Source organism: Haemorhous mexicanus, chromosome 1 (assembly GCF_027477595.1).
Source record: "Haemorhous mexicanus isolate bHaeMex1 chromosome 1, bHaeMex1.pri, whole genome shotgun sequence".
Taxonomy (NCBI): domain Eukaryota; kingdom Metazoa; phylum Chordata; class Aves; order Passeriformes; family Fringillidae; genus Haemorhous; species Haemorhous mexicanus.
The window spans coordinates 10,299,079-10,318,409 of NC_082341.1; the positions used below are offsets into that span (position 1 = coordinate 10,299,079).

Here is a 19,331-nt window from a genome sequence, read left to right on the forward strand (position 1 = left end):
GTGAAAGCTTCTCTGCATAAAGCAGGTAGAGCACTTTGAAGAGTTTTCTCACAGCCTTGTGTTTTCTTTTGTGTAGAAAGTAAATGAAGGAAAGTACAGGAGTTATGAGGAGTTCAAAGCAGATGCTCAACTGCTTCTACACAACACAGTGATTTTCTATGGAGGTAAAATACTACATTTACTGCTTGCCTTGTTTGGTTTGTATTTATTTGTAGGAAACTCACAAGTCCAGGATGAATTTGATATTAAGTAGTCTTAAGTGTGAATGAGGTAATTTGAAAACCCTTAAAAATCAAAGTGCATAACAACTTTTTAGGGTCTTTTCTGGCCCACCTACTACAGAAACTGTATTCATCCTCCCTGCATAAACCTCTTAGTGACAATTACACTTTTTCCATCCTGCTTCTTCTTCAGCAAAGTCCTAAGTCAGTCTACACTGCAGATTTTTGCCAGTATACACGTTTTCCTAGGGTAGGGTAGGGTTTTCTGCATTGTGTCAGCAGAAACGTGTACTATGGACATATATCTTTTACTTTTGGGCAATTTCTGGCCTATTGTGACAGCAAATGTAGCTGCATCCACACCAGGAGTGTGCTGCTGGTGCACTGTGGAAGTACAGCCTCATTACTGGGAAGGTAATGAGTGACTGATTGGAAGTGAAAAAAAGCACCAGCAGCAGTCCAGAAGCTGTAGCCAGGTCCTGTTTTCCAGAACCACCATCTCAGGAAGGATGTGGTTGTTCCCTGCAGACATGGCCCCCATCAGGGGGACAGGGAGGAGGGTGGCACCAGTCTGAATGCAGCCCCAGGCATTCACACTGTGGCTGGTGGGGAGAGGTGTGAATATGCCAAGAGAGGAATACAGGGGTGTAAAGGGAGACTCAGTGATAAACACATCACTCAGAGCACAGAGCAGAGAGCAGATGCTTTAGGGCAACTGCAGTGTGCCAATAAGACACAAGCAGAGAAAGGAACTGAACCCATATTAAGAGCAACTGTGTCTCCCTGCTAGTGCTCCTCCTTAGATGTGTATTTGCATTGTTCAGTGTAAAAGCAGTATTGTGGCATATAAATATGACACAGAAAACAAATATTGAACTGATTGTTAGAAAATTTTAAATGGAAGGGCTGTCCAAGTGATTAAATTATATTTTTTCTTCTTAAGCATGACAATTATAGCATGAATGTCACAGCTGCAAATCTTTGTGAGCACTGTGATCATACTGTGATTGTTTCTACCATCTCTTTTTAATTTACAGCGGACAGTGAACAAGCTGATATAGCAAGGATGCTTTACAAAGACACCTGCCATGAAGTAAGTACCACCAAGTAACCAAGATGTAACCAAGATACTTCATTTCAAAACCTCAGAAATTATTCTTCAAATTACAAAATAAAAAGCATGTGAAATTGGGTTATAAATTTCCTCCAGACAGTCTAGGAGCTGATTCAGAATTCCTTTTACTTTTTCTTTAGGTTTTTGTTGTTGGTTGGGTTTTGTTGTTGGGGTTTTGTTGGTTTTTTGGGTTTATTTTTTTGCAACTAGATGATAATTTTAAAAACACTGGTATTCAAATTTTAGTTCTGAAAATAATCACGCAATACAGATTTGGACTAGAAATAATTGTACTTACAAATATAAATTGAATCTGAGATGAGACTCTTACTAAATTCTGTAATTGTCATCAAAACATTTGTCCATTTTCAGGGGAGACCAAAAAATACAACTGAGGAGCTGGCACACTTTCTCCTTTTGTACAGTTGAATTACTTCTTTCACAATGTACTTGAAATATTTGATGAATTTTAAGAACTGTTCTTTGCATTTCATCTATAATAGATCATTAATATGTCAGTTAGTCTTCTCCCTCTGCCTGGCTTTTCTGAAACATGAATAATGTTTGTTCAGGTTGTCTTTCAGCCTCTCACAGCCCACCTCAGTTCCACACCTTTAGTTTGCATTAACAGAAGTAACTCCACCAAATTAGTAAGCAGGGCTGAAAAATTTTACTACTTAAGGGAGAGGAATGCTACTGAAATCACATAAATAGGATTTTTTTTTGCTTATTTACCTTTTTTTTTGTTTTTCAGCTGGATGAACTGCAGCTTTGCAAGAACTGCTTCTATTTGTCAAATGCACGACCTGACAATTGGTTCTGCTATCCTTGTGTATGTTGCTGACACAGATTTTTATTTGTTTGCTTTTCTGTATGAAAGCCTGCAGTTTTGGTGTCATTAATGCATTGAATATTCCATTTCACGGGGCTTGCTTCAAAAGCTTGGTTAAGACTCTGTAAGCCTGGTTATTTTACACAAGTGAAGTGTTGATTGAAGTTCAAAGCTGTAACAATATAGGTATAAAACTTGGGTATCAGCCAGTTACAACAGTTTCACAAGAAAATAAGGAGCTTACAGAACTAAAACTTTGCTCCTGAATGAAGCTAGAAAGACAAGTAAATTTTTAGGCTGCTTAGGCTCTCTGTTTTCAATAGACAGTTACACCCTTTTCAGACTTTGCAGTTTTAGGGGTTTTTTAAAGTTGATCCAAGCAATCTGTCTAACAAGGAAATGTAAGAAGATAAAAATGAAAGTAGCACTAGACACAAACAGTAACCATACTCTTAAGGTACTAGCATAGTGTTACAGCAGAATATTTGTGGGAGATAGCAATATAATATTTCACATCCACTAATAAATACAACTTCTTTTTCCAGATACCTAATCATGAGTTGGTTTGGGCCAAAATGAAAGGCTTTGGGTTTTGGCCAGCCAAAGTCATGCAGAAAGAGGACAATCAAGTTGATGTTCGCTTTTTTGGCCATCACCACCAAAGGTAATTTATTAATTTCATGTGCTGCTTTTTACAAACAATATTAAAGGAATTTATCTCATCTGTCATGTTGTAAATCCTGGCTCAGCTTGTTGCCAGCATTAGAAATACTGAATACTTTGCCATAATTGTTTCAGAAAATCTAAATTTCAGTCTAACGCATCTGAAGTGTCCAAATTCAGTGGCTCAGAGGTTCTCTTTCCACAGTTGCCAGTAGGATGTTCCTTAATGCCATTTTAATTAAAGACAGTAAGTGAACTTAAGCTGTTTCTTCAAATGTGTAGCAGTCTCCTGATCCAGGCCAAGGTGAAAATTGGACAGAAATGTACTCCTTCTACCAGCAGTATTGACTTCAGGCAATTTCTCATTTGAGGCACTACAATTTTGTGGTTTAGTACCGTGATATATATCACAAATGTTTGTGTCTCACTGCTAGAACATTGACAGGCCTCCTGCTGGGAGCCAGTTTGCAATTTCAGAGAATCCCTCTTTACACTGGAAACTTGTCTCTTAGAGATCAGCCTTTGGTTCTCTCTCCAGCTGGTTGTTCAGCATTCGGGAAGTTTGTAGCAGTGTGACAGTGAATGTACTGGTTTGGATTATTTTGCTGTTTTATTTATATGCCTACAATGTGAGGAGAAGAGACATTTCTAAAGTAATTATTGGTTATTGGGAGATGGTATATTTTGGTGCATCCCAAAAGGACCTAGACAATTCAGTAACAGTGTTTTAGTAACTGTTTATTCAAATTGCTTTCATGTAACTTGCACAGTATATAACATCTCTTCATTTTTTATATGAACTACCAAAACTTTCTAATAGCTTTAAAGTGAGTTATAAAGATCTTTACTGGTGCCTCAGTCACAGAATGTTTTTACCTTGAATGTGTTCATGAATGCAGTTTATTTCATTAGTTAGTTATCTTTAGCTTTAAGTTCACACAGTTTAAAATTACTTAATAAAGAAACCTGGCACCTGTGGGATGAGGTGCTTGCAACTTCTTAAATGTTTGCTGGCACAAAAGGCAAAGGATGTTTAACTGCAGTGCCATTGCTTAGTTACTGTGCTGTGCTTGAACAAAAGGCCAAACTCCTGGTTGGTGTAAATTGGGATTGTTTCTTTGTCGTTACTCAAATTAAATTTATATTGCAAGAATCAAGAATCTTTACACAAACATGTCATTGTTGAGTAATTAATCTGTTAGGCAGATGTGCGTGGCAGTGACTCTATATCCAATGTCCAATGTTGCCTGGTGCTTGGGATAACCTTTCAATATGTCAAGACCTGCCTATCTAACCCTCTAAGAATTCTCTGAACGCATTTAAGTGGACAAAGGAACTTTGGAACCATGTCACTGACATGAATTCAGTCCAGACAAGCATGACAGTCCCCATGGAAGTTCAGCCCTGATAGACAGGGGCCCAGGACACAAAATGTCTCTATTCAAGGTGAGGAGTTGGTGCATTCCTTGACAGTTTTAGGAAAGAGGTTCAGAGCTAAATTGGATTAGCATATGGACCTCCAGTAAAAAAACGTTTCTGTGTCTGAGTCAGGGCATTTAGCAAGAGAACAGACAAGAGATGCTGCTGGGGAAGGTTTGTAGCTCATCAAAAATGAGAGAGACTTTAAGCCATAGCACCAACAGCTAACAAGTATTTATAATAACAAAAATGTCTAACAGCACACAGTCCATTTTTTTCAAATGTGTTGAGTTAAAAAAAAAAAATCAAAAAGGAATTGTCAGTGATCGGCCATTGTGAAAAACTGCTTTTGAAGTCGGTTTTTCAGGTTGAGATGCTTCACCTGTATTTCATGTTTCTGAGCTGTCTGTTCTGTGTATTGAAAAGGGCCTGGATCCCCTCTGAAAACATTCAAGACATCACAGTGAACATCCACCGGCTGCACGTGAAACGCAGCATGGGCTGGAAGAAGGCCTGTGATGAACTGGAGCTGCACCAGCGCTTCCTTCGGGAGGGCAGGTTCTGGAAATCAAAGAATGAGGACAAAGGGGAAGAGGAGGCAGAGTCCAGCATCTCTTCCACTAGCAATGAGCAAGTGAGTGCTGCTACAATATTAGCAATTGGGCCAATTCATTAAGGAGTACAAAGTCAATGGGGTTTCAATTAATGCGCTGTTAATTAGCCCTGTGCTCTGTCTGCAGGTTTGTGAGGACAAAAGGGTTCAAAGACTTATTCTCCCTATCACTTGTTCTCCCTATCTCCCTTATATCCCTATCTTGCTATCAGTAATAGCAAGAATTTAGGTTTTCCTCTTTCCTCAGTTTCTCGGATGACCTTTGTGAAGTTTCAAAGTGTTTGTCATGTACAGCACCTTGATGAGACAGATCAAAATTTCTAAAGTTAAATAGGAATGCTCAAGTCAAATGTCACAGATATCAGATGGACTGCAACACTGCCTTCTTGGAGCCCTGTCAAGGGATAGCCCTGTGGCTGCTCAGCCTTTTCACAGATGGAGTATGTTCACTTTGAGCTCTATTCTGCCTTCAGATCCACGAGTAACACCAGCCATGACATTTTCAGCAGGTCCAGCTGAAGTTAGGTGCAAACGTTGCACTTGAGGACCACATGACCAGCAAATGATTAAAGTCATTAAAAATAATTCTGCAAAACAAGAAAAATCACATTGTTTTAACAAAGAGAACAATGGCCAAGATCCAAAGCTTTGCATTTCCACATGGAAATTCCCTTATCATCGCTGATCTTTACTAAACATTCATTGTTCAAGAGGGTGTTATATATTCACTACTGGTGACTTGGCAGTAAGATTTTCATAGTTTGCAGGATGCTTATCTGTATTTTTGGCAGCCCTTTCCCTGGCAACATCTTTCCTCATTTAAAACCCCTATCCTTTCTCTATGTCTGTATTTAAAAAAAAAAAAAAAAATCAGTGTATTTTGACCCTCTTCCTTTGTCCTTTTGTCAAACAGGTCTATCACCCAAACTGGAACTAAAAACTTAAAAGTTTATAAAACTCTATGTTGTGGTGGAAGGTTTTCCTTATCAAAGTTGTTTTAGGGTTTTTCAGCCTGGTTTGCTTAGCTAACCCTTTGTAGCCCCTTTATTTAAAATCTTGTGTGCAGTCATACAACAGCCTGTGGTAAAGCAGGAAATTGGTCACAAATAAAAGACTGGTATTTTCCCTTTTTTTTTTTTTTTTCCAGAAGTGTCAGTCACAGGGTCTGAACTATCCATTTACATATTTTCTCTTGGATGCCAACTATTCATCCTTGACTTGGCTAATGCTTATACCTGTTTTACTCGTTTCCCAGATACAGGAACACAGGAGTAGCCATCCAACTCCCTGTTCTGCTGTAGTCTGAAATATCCTGTTACTAAGACTAGCTAGTGCTAGCCATGCTTCAAAAGCAGGCATAAGAACTTCTCCACAAGCACTGTCAGATAATTACCATCCACTTAGATCCCATCCTTGTTTCTACTGCGAGACTGACTTTTATTCTAAAGCATAAAGTTCCATACTCCTCCAGTAATAATCCAGTCTGGATGATCTTACCATATTTACATACTTATATCCTCTTTATAATCACAGCTGTTTGTAGGTCTGATTTCTGAGTATGGGTCACTGATATCAGAATATCTCAGAAAACAAGTGTTTGAATTTGTGTGTGCAATGAAGAAAGGAATTATTGAGAGTATTTTTGCAAGTCCATGTTGAATGGTAGAACTTGTTCTTTAATTTTGTTCCTTTGTGCAGTCATAGTTATCAGTGATAATGTAGAAAGTTTATTGTGTGTGCTTCTCATTTAAGAACGTTTCATTAACATTTCTATTTGATACCCTAAATAATTGCAAATAATCACAAATAAAAGGCACATCAGTCATGTTACAGTGAAAGCCACTTAAATGAACTGGGTTTTGGGTTGAATCAATATGCTTTTCTTAATGTTCACAGCTGAAGGTTACTCAGGAACCACGAGCAAAGAAAGGACGACGTAACCAGAGTATGGAACTCAAAAAAGAAGTGAGTAACCTCAATTACTGTGTTTGTAGAGATAGCAAAGTACAAAAAGTCTGAAATTTTAATAAGCACTCCTTCAATTTCAATCCCCTTTTAGTGATGTTACAGTATTAGCCTTGGAAGTTCCAGCCCCACAGCTTGGTACTCCCTGCTAGCAAGTGTAGTTGTGCCTCCCACATGCAAGTGATGTGTGTCATCACAGGCATATTCTGTATCGTGAATAAAGCAGGCCAGCTTACCACATTTCTTTTTTAATAACAAATTCGGGATATCAGTAAGCCCACAAACAGCAGAAATGAGGCGGTGCAATCGAGACTATTAAGTCGATGAGCTGCCCTACCCACTCTGTCTGCGGGGCTTCGCCGCGTATCCCGCTTGCGGAATCAGGGAACCGAGGGCTGCGCTATTGCTCGTGTACACGAGGGGGCACTTACAGAGAGAGCCGTAAATCTCTTCCCGAGCCGCCAAGGACTCTCTCCTGGCCTCCTTCCAGCTGCCGAGGATCGCCGAGAAACATTTGCACATGTGCGTGCGTGTGTTCCCTGCCAGAGGACTCGGGATGCCCGTGCAGGGCAGGGTGCGGGTGCTGTAGAGCAGAGCTCTCCTTGGTGGCTGGAACGGGGACACGGCCACTCCTCATCCCGGGCAGCTGCCTCCCCATTGCAGCTGATCCTGCAGGAGGCAGCCTCATGGATGGGGGCAGTGACACAATCCCTGCTCCCTGGGGCACAAACTTGGTTTGGGTGCATGATAGGGAGATTGCAGGAGAATGTCTCACCATTCTTACTGTGTTTTCTCTCAAGCAAATGCTGTAATTTGCTTCATATATTTATGTCTTAACATTTGCCTTCTTTTCTCTGATCAGTGATCCAGAAGTCAATCACAGTGACCTCTCAGAGAGTAATTGATTGCAAAAGGGAATACACAGTCAGCCTTTTGAATGGTGTGAGCAATGCTTCATCACACAGACAGGCACAAAGTCCAGTCCTGAGCAAGGCTTTGTCTCTGCACTGCTAAAGGAGCATTAAAACATCTAACTTTATTTACAAAAATTGTTTATGTCTTTGGACACTTCAAATAGCAATAAACATTTCCAGGAGTATAACGTCAATCTGTTCTAAAGAGCAGGAGCAACTGGTGTTACTTTGTAATAACACAGGCAGCTAAATTCAGCACAGTACACTACAGTAACAGGGACTGCTTTCTTGATAATTGTGTAATTATGCAGAGCTTCTGTGGTCATCGAGTCGAGTTCCATGTTATTGGGAGCAAGACGTAGACTCTCATTAGCCTTTGATCTTCAAAGGACCTTTGAAGTACTGATCAATCTTTGCAGCACTTCTATGGAGTCAGTGGAATATCACAGACTCCAGGGCAGCCTGTTGGGTCAGAGCTTGCCAGAGTTTGCCAAAACAATTCAGGAGTCTTGGCCATGCAACTACAATCTCTTTACGTAGAATGTCGTGGGGGAAAAATATCTCTAGCAAATCTCTAGTAATCCTAAGGAGTCAGCACAGCCTCAGAGGTTTTTCATACTTTTGGGGATGTGAGGCTGGCTGAAGTCAGAAAAGCCTGACCCAAGAGCCTGCCCACTCTCAAGCTGGTTTTTCACAGGGATCCCACATCCCATTAGCCCTACAGGTCTTCAGCAGAAACCTTTCACATTAATTACACTGATATTACTCCCATAACATTTTTTCTTCAAGGGGAACTGAAAAGTGAACAGGATGACTTGTTCTATTTTGATATCTGATTTACAAGTTTGTTCTTTCTCTGCAGGAGCCAGAACCAGAAACTGAAGCAGTAAGTTCAAGCCAGGAAATTCCCACAATGCCTCAGCCCATTGAAAAAGTTTCAGTCTCAACTCAGACCAAGAAGTTAAGTGCCTCTTCTCCAAAAGTGCTGCATCGGAGCACCCAGACCAGTAATGATGGAGTGTGTCAGAACATGTGCCATGACAAATACACCAAAATCTTTAATGATTTCAAGGACAGGATGAAAGCTGATCACAAAAGAGAAACTGAGAGAGTTGTGCGAGAGGCAGTGGAAAAGGTAACACTTGTTGAACACCATCTACCCTGGGTTGAGGAGAGGTGATTTTGGGGATTTCCTCACACTTTTTTCTATTTTTGTAACAACTCCTCTTACCAAAATGAATAAAAAACGTTTTCCAAAGAGACCACATACAAATAGTCTCCATTATTGCTTTTTTAGACCGTTTCTGTACCAACTAACCTACTTTAAACAGAAAACTCTTGGCTTTTTGATTCTTGTCCAGTGAAATCAGTTTGTGATCCAAAACTGAAACTAATTGTTCATTCATGCCAGAGCCTTTCTCTCCATTGTTAAGTGTGATTCTAAACAATGTCATTGTTTAACTGCTAATCATAAATAATTCTTCTTTTGCCCGTCTTCTGACCTAAAGATCAAATAGGGTCACTGAAATTTGTTTGAATTTTCTTATCTAATAATAACCTGTTTAAAATTCAATGTCTAAGCTTGACCTGGTCACCTTTGGCTAGAGAGAGCAGGGCAATTTGGAGGATGATTTGTCTGACCTCTCTTAAGTACCTGTCTTAAGATAAGATGAATTTCCTTGTGGACGAAGGACTGTGAAATGAACCTAGGGAGTTCAAGTGTTAATCCTGTAGGATTAAGACACCAAATGTTTAGATACCTGAGCAAGGGCAAAGGAACCTCACTGACAATGAACACCAAAAGAAATAAATACCTCTTAATGAACTCAGGGATGTTCTATTTTGTATTTTCCATTGTGCACTTGCTGCAGATTTATATGCAGGTGTAGATTTGGAAAAAACAAAATCTTTTTTAAAGAGAAATTAATAAATTTATAAACTTATCATTGAGCAAATATGCACAGAACTCATTTAGCTGTTATTGTAGATGCCTAGCAGAGTAGAAATACAGTGACATTTTAATTTTGATTAAATCTGATTTTGTTATATCTCTAATTGAGCAATTTTTATTTCTTAAATAGGAGAAATTAGGTGACCCCCACCCACAATAGTAATAGAGTTTTAAAGAGTAGAGGTTTAATTAAGACATTTTAACTCCAGGAGCTGTCCCTTGACTTGTTTTGCTGACTCTTTGGCAGCTGCGCACAGAGATGGAGGAAGAGAAAAGGCAGGCTGTGAGCAAAGCTGTGGCCAATGCACAAGGAGAGATGGACAGAAAGTGTAAGCAGGTAAAGGAGAAGTGCAAAGAAGAATTTTTAGAAGAAATTAAGAAACTAGCAGGTCAGCACAAGCAACTGATTTCCCAGACCAAGAAGAAGCAGTGGGTAAGTGTCAAAAATGTATCACAAGAGAGTTAGGTGGAAATGTTATCACGCATCCTGCAGGCAGTAGAAGGGGATTTCTTCCTTGCTTTTAACTGCATTGCTCTTTCAGCATTAAGGCTTTCTCATTCATATAACTGTTTCAAATCTTCTCCAAATTTCAACTTGGTGTTTTGATTACTTTCCATATTAATTTGTTAGTGCTAACAGCAGCATCTTCTCGAGTCCAATCAGATCTTAGTATCAAAAATATTTTTTTTCTAAATGCAGTTTTACTCCATATAAGACATGCTTTGCATTATGTTCACACTCCTTTGATCCTGAGACCTCAGAGGGTACAATATCTGGCTGCATCAATTTGGATTCCCCTGCTAATAAGGCTGTTAGTGATATCCTTTTGGCCTTTTCCTCTCCTTGCTTTTTCTACAGATTTTTTATATTCCTTTATATTTAAGACACGACATTCTGAAATGTATTCCTCTCTTGTTTGGTCCTTAAGTGCAACTCTGCAGCATCAGCTACAAAAACCATGTTGGTGTGCCCTCTAGAAAAGTGAAAATAGACATCTAACTTACTGTTCTGTTACACACCACAAATTTTTCCCTGGTTTTATTTGGATTGTGGCTGGTGTTTTCTCAGGCTGGAGTGTCCTCCCACGTGGCTGTACAGCACCTAGCCAAACACTGTAAGAACCACAAACTGTGTTGCTTGCCAGGAGCAGAGGGCAGGTGGAAACTGCTCTGCCCAGGAGCTGGGACCTGGCACACACACAAACTCTGCTATTCCTTTGTTAATTTTCACAGAACAGGGGAGAAAAAGCCATCACTGAGGAAGTGCCATAGCACTGTGACACTTGTCTCTAACAGAGAAGGGGGTGGGCACAGGATTGTAGCACTGGTGGGGCTGGAAAGGAGCAGGAGCCTCCAGGAGATGGCACCAGCCAAGGGACAGCCAGTCCTGCCACCCCCTGCAGCCCCGTTTGCCTTCTGCTATAAAGGGCTGGTTTGCTGCTGCTCAGCCTCATTAGTCCCTGTGCTTACATGAAACAATGTCCCTGCAGGGAAAACTCTGCTCTGGAGAAGAGTGGAAAAAATATTCAGGCAAGACAGTCAATCACTGACTATCCCAGTTATGAGTTTGGTTTTTGGAAAGAGAATAAGTACTTCAAATGGCAGAGCTCCTGTAGAGTCTTCATTTCTGTTCCTCACAGAGGTTTTAGGGTGGGTGTTATGATGGTGCAGTGCTTGGGTTTCTGTCAATAAGGGAATTCCTCCCTGATAACCTGTCTCTGCAGACCAGAGGAGTTATTTTTGACTGACTTGATCGAGTTACTGTGTTCAGCTGCTGGTGCCTGTGTGCATGTGCTCACCTGTGGCACTGGAGAGGGAAATGGAATTGCCTTTGCCCACTATAGAATGTGTCAAATTACCTCTGTCCTGTCAGGAGTGAAGAGCACACATATGAACCACTGTCACCATTCAGCTGACATGCAGAAACTGGGGCACAATAACATCATTGTGAGCTGGCCTCTTAGCTCTAGCTGCTTTTTGGGAGTTTTGAAGGTAGAATTTTCAAGAGAGACTGACTGGAGTTATCTGCTCCAATGTGCCTTTACTATATCCTTCAGACTAATCAAAAAGTGCCCTGGTACCACATCACTGAGTTTATTAATGAGGGCATAAAGCTTCTCTACTGAGCAAAACAATCAAAAGAGAGAAAGAGTATTTGACAATCTTGCCTACTTCTATGGCCTCAAACTATCTGTCAATCACCACCCTAAATGAAGGCATCATGCAGGCAGCTGGTTTGCATGTGGCAGGAGAGGGAGGGTCAGGACAAACACCTCTGCATTCAAGCTGATGGATCTGCCTGCCAACACACAGCCCCAGGCAGCTGGACCTGGTCCAATTACACAACTCCCCAGTGATTCTTCCTTCAGTGGTGCTAATGACAGTCCCTGGTGTGTAGTACTGCACTTGTATGCTGCTATTATAATGATACCTCCTTACCAAAATCTCATGTAATTAACACACATACTAAATGAGTTTTGGTGGCTTTGCTTTTTAATTAGGAGCAGAGACCTCTGGTTTTGTGTAATGCTGATGTCTATGCTTGGGAATACAGCTGCTATTATTCACACTGTATTTGTCTTTTTCTCATCCCTAAAAAACAAGTCCAGTTGGGATAAAGGGATCATTTTGCTGGTGGTGTACAGGGACACGAGATGTGCATCCAGCCCTCAGAATGCATAGTTAAAGAATAACAGTTCCTCTTTCTCTAGCTGGTCACAATTGGCTTAGTCCAATTTCATTTTTATACCTTCAGAAAATTTGCATTTAATACAGATACCTCAAGTAAATAGCAAGGAAAAGGTAGAAGTGTAAAGGCAGCAGTAACAATAATGAGATTATGCAGCTCCATGGCCCCAAGGGTTCAGGCTTGAGTGCTGGACTTGACTATGCTTCTATTTTAGTTTCTCCAAATTCTTTTATTTCTGTATAAGACTCATTTAACTTGGTGTATAGGTCATTTCCATAGATAGCTTTTAACTTTTTTCTCTTTCAAATCTATTTACACATATATTTATTTTAACTTGCAACAGGTGGTCTTTAAGTGAATGAGCATTGTCTGTGATGTGTACTGTCTGAAACAAAACCCCAAGTGATTGATAACATTTAGAAAGAGGAAAATACAAAGAAAAGAGGAGGCCTGAGGCCAGCTGGCATTTTGCCTCCAGTGCCACATGGGCTGGTACCAGCACAGATGACACTATTTTCCTTTTGTAAGTGGAGATTTACATCCCACACTTATGGCCAGCATATGTAAAGGGAAGTGCAGGACCCACAGATCAGTTGTCCTCTTCTGTCGTAGCATTTTTTGATCTCTCCAAGCCAGCAGATGTGAATTTGGTCTCTGGGCTGAGGCCCATGCTGTCCATAATGGAGAGCCACAGCTGTTCCCTGCACCTTTCCAGCAGATGATCCTAATGGCTCCCACAGGCTTGTGGGCAGCCAGCAACATGAAAAACCAGGAAAACAGCTCTCGAGGGGACACTTGTTTGCAGACATTTTTACAAATAAACTTCCCAGGAGCTAAATTATGAGAGGAAAATGGAGAGGTTCCCTTCTCCCACAGCTAGGGCAGTCCCTTTATTGCTGATGTAAATAAATGGTTATCAGTTTGGCCAATGTTAATGTTGGCTTTCTTGGATCTGTCTTTCAGTAGTGTGGGTTGTTGTGGTTTTTCTTTTGAGGCAGTTGGGTTTGTTTCCTTTTAATTCTCTGTTTTATTTGCAAATCTGTAGCTAGACAGGACATAAAAATTAAATTGTGTGTTATTCTGTGGTTTGATAGCATCCTGAACAGACTGTGTGATATCCCTCCCCCTGTTCCCCATCATGCAATGAGCATTTCAGACTGAATTCCTAAAGATGCCTCCTGATTTTGAGCAGACCCAATTCAGAAAGACAAATTTGAGGTCATTAGAAGCTGACTGTCCAGGATGCAGAAGTGTAAATGGTACCTTAGGCAGCAATGCCACCTTGTCTTACGGACTTTTGTCAAAATGACAGTTCATGCTTTTGCAGCACTGCCTTAAGGGGCATAAACCCTGCTGAAGACAGGGCACTGTGTGGGTGCTGCACCTCCTTGATGGCCACCCATGGTGCTGACCAGCATGCTGCCTTCCCTTTCTCAGTTCCCCAGAGGCCACAGGGTTATTTTCCAAGTAGCTCTTCCAGCTATCAGAAAGCTGGGGGTGTTCTCTGTGTTCTGAGGTAGAAATCATCTTTGCTGCAGCTTTCTCCAGGACCAAATAATTCTGCATACGTCATGGGCTGTGCAGCATCTTTCTTTCAGGAGTTTTGTGCAGTGCTGGCAGGCAGGACAAAGGGCAAGAGCCCAGGTAGCCAACCTGTGTATGACAGGCCTTCTTGGGTTTATCTAAGGCTTGGAGGAAAAACTACTTTTTTGATCTGCTCAGTAGCACTGATGGAGCACAGTTTTCCCTTCAGGAGATGGCAGTGCTGGCTGCCAGTCAGCAAACCCTGGTGACAGCAGTGTCCTTACAGGCCGACCCCAGACAGGCTACAGCAAACCAATAATTCTTGTCTCCTGGGATGTTATTGTTGTGACTTTTGACATTTTCTAGACCTAAAGGATCTTCCCCAGCAACCTCTGGACAAGTCAGGCTTATAAAGAAACCTCAAACACTGATTTTCAAGCCTGTGTAGAGCCTGTTCGAGCCAGCAGTGCCTGTTGATTTATTGCAGCTTTTAAGGCATAGATCAGGGTGCTATCACACAAATGTAGGATAAAAGATGCTTCCTGCACTGTGTGCCTGAAAAATGTCACTCCACCATTCCAAAAGATGAGTTTTCTTAAGTGAGAGATGATTTTTGGAAAAGCAATAATCCAGACTCTGGAAAATAGGAGAGCATTGTGTGGATTTGCTGAAGATGGCTGCTTCACTCAGCACGTGTGAAAAACGTTTGGATGCCCCCGAGCAGAAATAAGAGGAGCATTGCTGTGCACGTGCTGCTGTGTGCAGGCAGGGCTGGGGGAATGCTGGAGAGGGTAGGATAATCCCATCTCTTTTGTTCTCCCCAGTGCTACAACTGTGAAGAGGAGGCCATGTACCACTGCTGCTGGAACACCTCCTACTGCTCCATCAAGTGTCAGCAGGAGCACTGGCATGCCGAACACAAACGTACCTGCCGCAGGAAAAGATGAAAGAGTTCCTCCTCCCCTAGAGCACCACCCCAATGATTGCTATTCTCAGACAGAGCGGTTTTTGTTTCCAAAAAAAAAAAAAAAAAGCCAAAATTGTTTAGAATTTGCTTCCCATTTTGCACCAGCCTTTAAACACTTTTCTTAGAAGAAATTTTGCACAGTTATTTCAGTCTTCTGTTAGAGATGCTCCTCCAAAATTTTGTCGGCAAAATGAATTGAACATCTGTTGGAGCAGGTTACTTCAAATAATTTTAAACTAGAGGATTTGTTGCATTTTCAGCAAATTTTAAGACATTTTTAGGTTTTACAGAGATTTTAATCTTTAAAAACAGCAGATCTAAAAACAAAAAAAGGATGCAAGTTTAACAAAAGCTAAAAGTTTAACATGTTTAAAAAACATTTAAGAACTAGTTCTGAATGTAAGAGGTACAGAACTGTTTCAGAAAAACGAAGCATACTACCTTGATGTAACATTTATTTCTTAACCTTGTTGAGCTGGTTTTGTTCAGCTTAATTTTACTGTTTAAAGGCATTATCTATTGGTTATACCAGTGGGTACATGATTGAATTTAGGGAACAGGGTTGACACAGCAGGTGCTAGTCCTGCATATTTTTTCTTAAATATTTCCCAACTGTGTTTTATTTTCATTATTTCTTTTCAATATATAACTTTTATAACAAAATATTAGCTTTGATCTTGTAGTTTAAAATCACAGGGAACTGGGGTAATCTTTTACTGAGCTGGATCTTAGAGAAAAATGAATATTTAAATTTTGAAGTTTGCACATTTCGTCTTTGTTCTAACATGAGTGCTTATAACAAGAATAAGAAAAGCCAAAAAAAAAGAAACAAAAAAAAAAAAACCACAACAGACAAACAAAAAACCCAACTACCTTTATTCATACTTGGAATTTTGAGGCATACAAATTACTTTACTGCGCCCCCCTTCAGCCTCCCCAAGTCAATGTCATTTGACCACCTCTGATCTGGTGTCACCTGGTCCATTGTAACTAATAAAAGGAGAAAAAGCACTTAAGTTTCACAGAAGCCGTTATGTTTGTAGTAATGGGTCATTGCCTAATAATGAGCTCCATCACTGTACTCAGAATGAAGAATAATGCATGTTAATTTTCTTGTATTAAAGATGCCGTGATTTGTAAAAAGTCTGTATTTTGCGGAATGTCTGGATTAAGAAGCATTACCAATAGGAATGGATCGATAGTTGAAAAATGATTTTCTTTTTGTTTGTTTTATATATAGATATATGAATTGCATCCATGTTCAGAGACAATTTTTTAAATAGATGTAAAGCTTACTTAAATAGCTTTTCTTTTAAAGTGTCTCCACATTTTAGTTTCTTTCAAAGATTGGTCTTAGACTGAGTCATATGCCCATTAATCATCCAGCTATTTTTTGAGAAGTTAGAGGAATAATTTGTAAATATTTATTTAGATCTTTGATATTTATTGAAAGCAATTACATGATGGAACGATGGAAGCTGAAGAATCAGAAGGAAAGCCTTTTAAAAAGTTTTCTCTAGGATTTGTCAGGGTCATTGTAAAGACAAAAATATAACTAAGACTTCTGTGAACTACCACTGAAATTCTGACCTTTTTTACTTACAGTGGTGATATAAGTTAATTGACTAGATACTGCCAAATAATGCCCAATATGTTGCAGAAATTTAGTGGCAAGTCGATTGGGAAAAATAGTAAGTAGATGGTAACTTGTATTACCACAGCTGCATTATTGCCTGATAAATGTGTAATTAACTTTTGTCGCCTCTGTGTTGTGACTGTAAAACACTTCACAACTAAAAATCAATCTTGTTCGATTACTTTACAAGTTCCAAAACTTCGATCCACCCCTATGAAAGCAAGTATTGTGGAAATATTTTTGGTGTAAAATCATTCCAGAATATGTAATATTTAACTGATAGCTGCATGAAAGTAAGATTCGTGTTACTTTGGCTTTTTTGTCTCTGTTGACACGGTTGCACATTTCCAAGTTACTACAGCGTGAAAACTGTGTGTTTTAAAGAAAAAAAAAAAAACAAAACAAAAAAAAAGATTGTGGCCTGGTTTTGTATAAGTTTTAGGTAAAATTACAATTGATTGTTTTAGGAACCATGATTTAAAATTAATTTTTTCTGCAAATCATAAAGCTATATTAAAGTGTTGAGCTTAGCCACTATGCACATTGTAATTATTCATTGTGGCTGTCCAGTTTATGATGCATTCTGGCATTTTGTAAGCTGCTCTGACTAGCAATATATAGAGTCATTTAATGTGTTAACATTGGTTAATAAATGTATTTAAAAAAAACCCTCACTGAATGTGTCTGTGTTGATTTTGGCCACACATCCTGGGGTGGGCAGGCATGAGGCTGCTGTTAGAATTGGAGGGAGGAGGGAGGCTGTGCCTGAGCTCCCAGGAGCCTTGGTCCTGACTTGAGGGGAGCCAGCAGGGCCAGGGAAGGGTTTCAGCATTTAACATGGCTCTCAGCACTGACAGTGAATCCCTCCAGCCCAGGCAGGGCCAGCAGCCCCCAGGGGCTGGACCCCAAGTGCTGGTTTTGGAGCCAGATCCTGCAGTGGCAGCTGCCAGGCTGGGGCTCAGCCCTGCTCTGCCCTCCCCAGAGGCCCCACTGCCTCCTCCCTGACCTGCCACAGCCAGAGCCTGAGCCTGTGCTGGCTTTATCCTGAAGTGATTCCCTCTGGAGTGACTGCACGAGCCCAGCTTCACCTGGGTGCAGCAGGGTCTCTCCTGCCAAGCCTGAGCAGCCAGTCCCTCCCTTGTGAAGCCACCACTGGGTGCCACTGAGGTGTCAGAGGGAGCTGAGGGCCCACGGAGAATGTCCTGCAGCCAGCCAAGAGAAAGGGCCAGGTGGGGACAAGCCAAAGGCAGAGTGGGTCATCCTGGAGCTCCACCAGGACTTCAGGGCTGCAGCAGGGGTGCTCTGGACCTGGTTTCAGTGTGGCAATTCAGAATTTCCTCCTGGAAATCTAAACCTGGCAAGACCTGCAAGTCCCAAAGGATCCCTCAAAGTCTCTTTTATTGTTTTACTATCCAAACAGTTCTGCTCTTACATGAGCCATATTTTGTTCCTTCATTTTGATGAAATTCAATTAAGTGTCAACAGTGAATAGTAATAAGCTGGCAAAGCAGGATCAGGAATAAAGCAGCATGTCCCTTCAGCTGCCATCCCAGGGCATTTTCCCTCTTTGATGACTGAGTCACTCTTCAAGCTCAACACTGCTCACCAGCACTCCAAAGGCAGAAATCCCCAGTGAAAATGCTCCTCCCCTCCCCTCTCCATGTGCATTTGCCAGTTCAGGTGACACCAGTGGGGACAGGATAGGGATCAAACAGATCCCTGGACATGCCAAGGCAGCTTCCCACCTGCACTGAGTAACACAGATTGTCTGTGACCTGCCCTACTCCACCCCTGTCCCACACTGGGCCCTGTCACTGCCAGCTGGCAGAGCAGAGCAGCAGAGTCATCCTTGCACTGCCCCAACTCTGCAAATTTCCTTTCATCAGGAATCTCAGGGTGAGTGGGGGCTTCTCTTTGTTCCTGCAGCACCACCACTGCAGGCAGTGGTCCTAGAGCAACAGTCTTAAAGGCTTCAACATTTTATTGTTGGCTTTTCCTATTATTATCATTATTGTTGTTGTTGTCATTATTTAATTAATTTTTATTTTTTTTTAACTCTGGCTATTGCTTTATTTTAATAAGGAGGAGCTGTGGTTTCTGCCTCCTGCTTCCTTTAGGTGGAGTGAGCTGCCCAGCTCATGGCTTGTTTGCCTTTCACAATCTTGAATGACTAAGTATGTGAAATATGTTTGGGATTTGTCACTGGTGTTTAGGGGCCACCCTGTCACTTTTGGCCTCCCTGAGTGTTAGCACATTTGTGATCTGTGCACATGCTTCTCAAATGCTTTCATAAATGAAACTGAGGAGGGGTAGCTAAACCAGAGAGGCCCTTTTGTGTCGTTTCATGTTAAGGAAATGCAATTGCAAGTAGAAAGGTCCATCCATTTGTGAGAATACTAGAATAATGTTGGGTTTAAGTGGGAGATGATTACAGGTAATGTTAAAGGAATAAAACCAACTATCTTGGACCTTCCAACCCCCATATTTTACCCTAATAAAACCTATTTCCAGATGTCAAAGGCCTCAAAAGTATGATCGACTGAGTAATGCTCTTTGAAAAAGAAATGCAGGTTACTAGAAGTTCAAAATTGTAAAGTCAGAAAGAGAATCAAGAGAAAATTAACTCTGAATTATCCCTCCTGCTCCCCATGGCCATGCTTGCCCCAGGACCTCTCCAGCCCCATGACCCTGGAGCCACGAATGAGGCACAGAAGGGAAGATTTATCCCTTCAGGGATGGCAAACAGCAATGAAGAGGCTGAAAGTAAGTGCAGCATCCACTTTGTAAATAATTTGTACGTGGAAGGGGACTGATAATTGAAGA

At 40.9% G+C, this 19,331-nt stretch overlaps 1 protein-coding gene across 7 annotated transcripts in view; it reads left to right on the forward strand.

Annotated features, from left to right (window-relative positions):
- ZMYND11 (zinc finger MYND-type containing 11) overlaps nt 1-15,880 on the forward strand; it is a 116,445-nt gene extending 100,565 nt beyond the window's left edge. For all 7 annotated transcript variants that reach the window (XM_059839821.1, XM_059839865.1, XM_059839874.1 and 4 more), the window contains 9 exons: nt 77-164; nt 1,259-1,314; nt 2,090-2,167; nt 2,713-2,831; nt 4,676-4,883; nt 6,759-6,827; nt 8,604-8,876; nt 9,940-10,125; nt 14,730-15,880. In XM_059839821.1, coding sequence (XP_059695804.1) covers nt 77-164; nt 1,259-1,314; nt 2,090-2,167; nt 2,713-2,831; nt 4,676-4,883; nt 6,759-6,827; nt 8,604-8,876; nt 9,940-10,125; nt 14,730-14,852 — 1,200 coding nt within the window. In that variant the 3' untranslated portion in view covers nt 14,853-15,880. The remainder of the gene's footprint in view (nt 1-76; nt 165-1,258; nt 1,315-2,089; nt 2,168-2,712; nt 2,832-4,675; nt 4,884-6,758; nt 6,828-8,603; nt 8,877-9,939; nt 10,126-14,729) is intronic.
- The last annotated feature ends 3,451 nt before the right edge of the window (nt 15,881-19,331 follow it).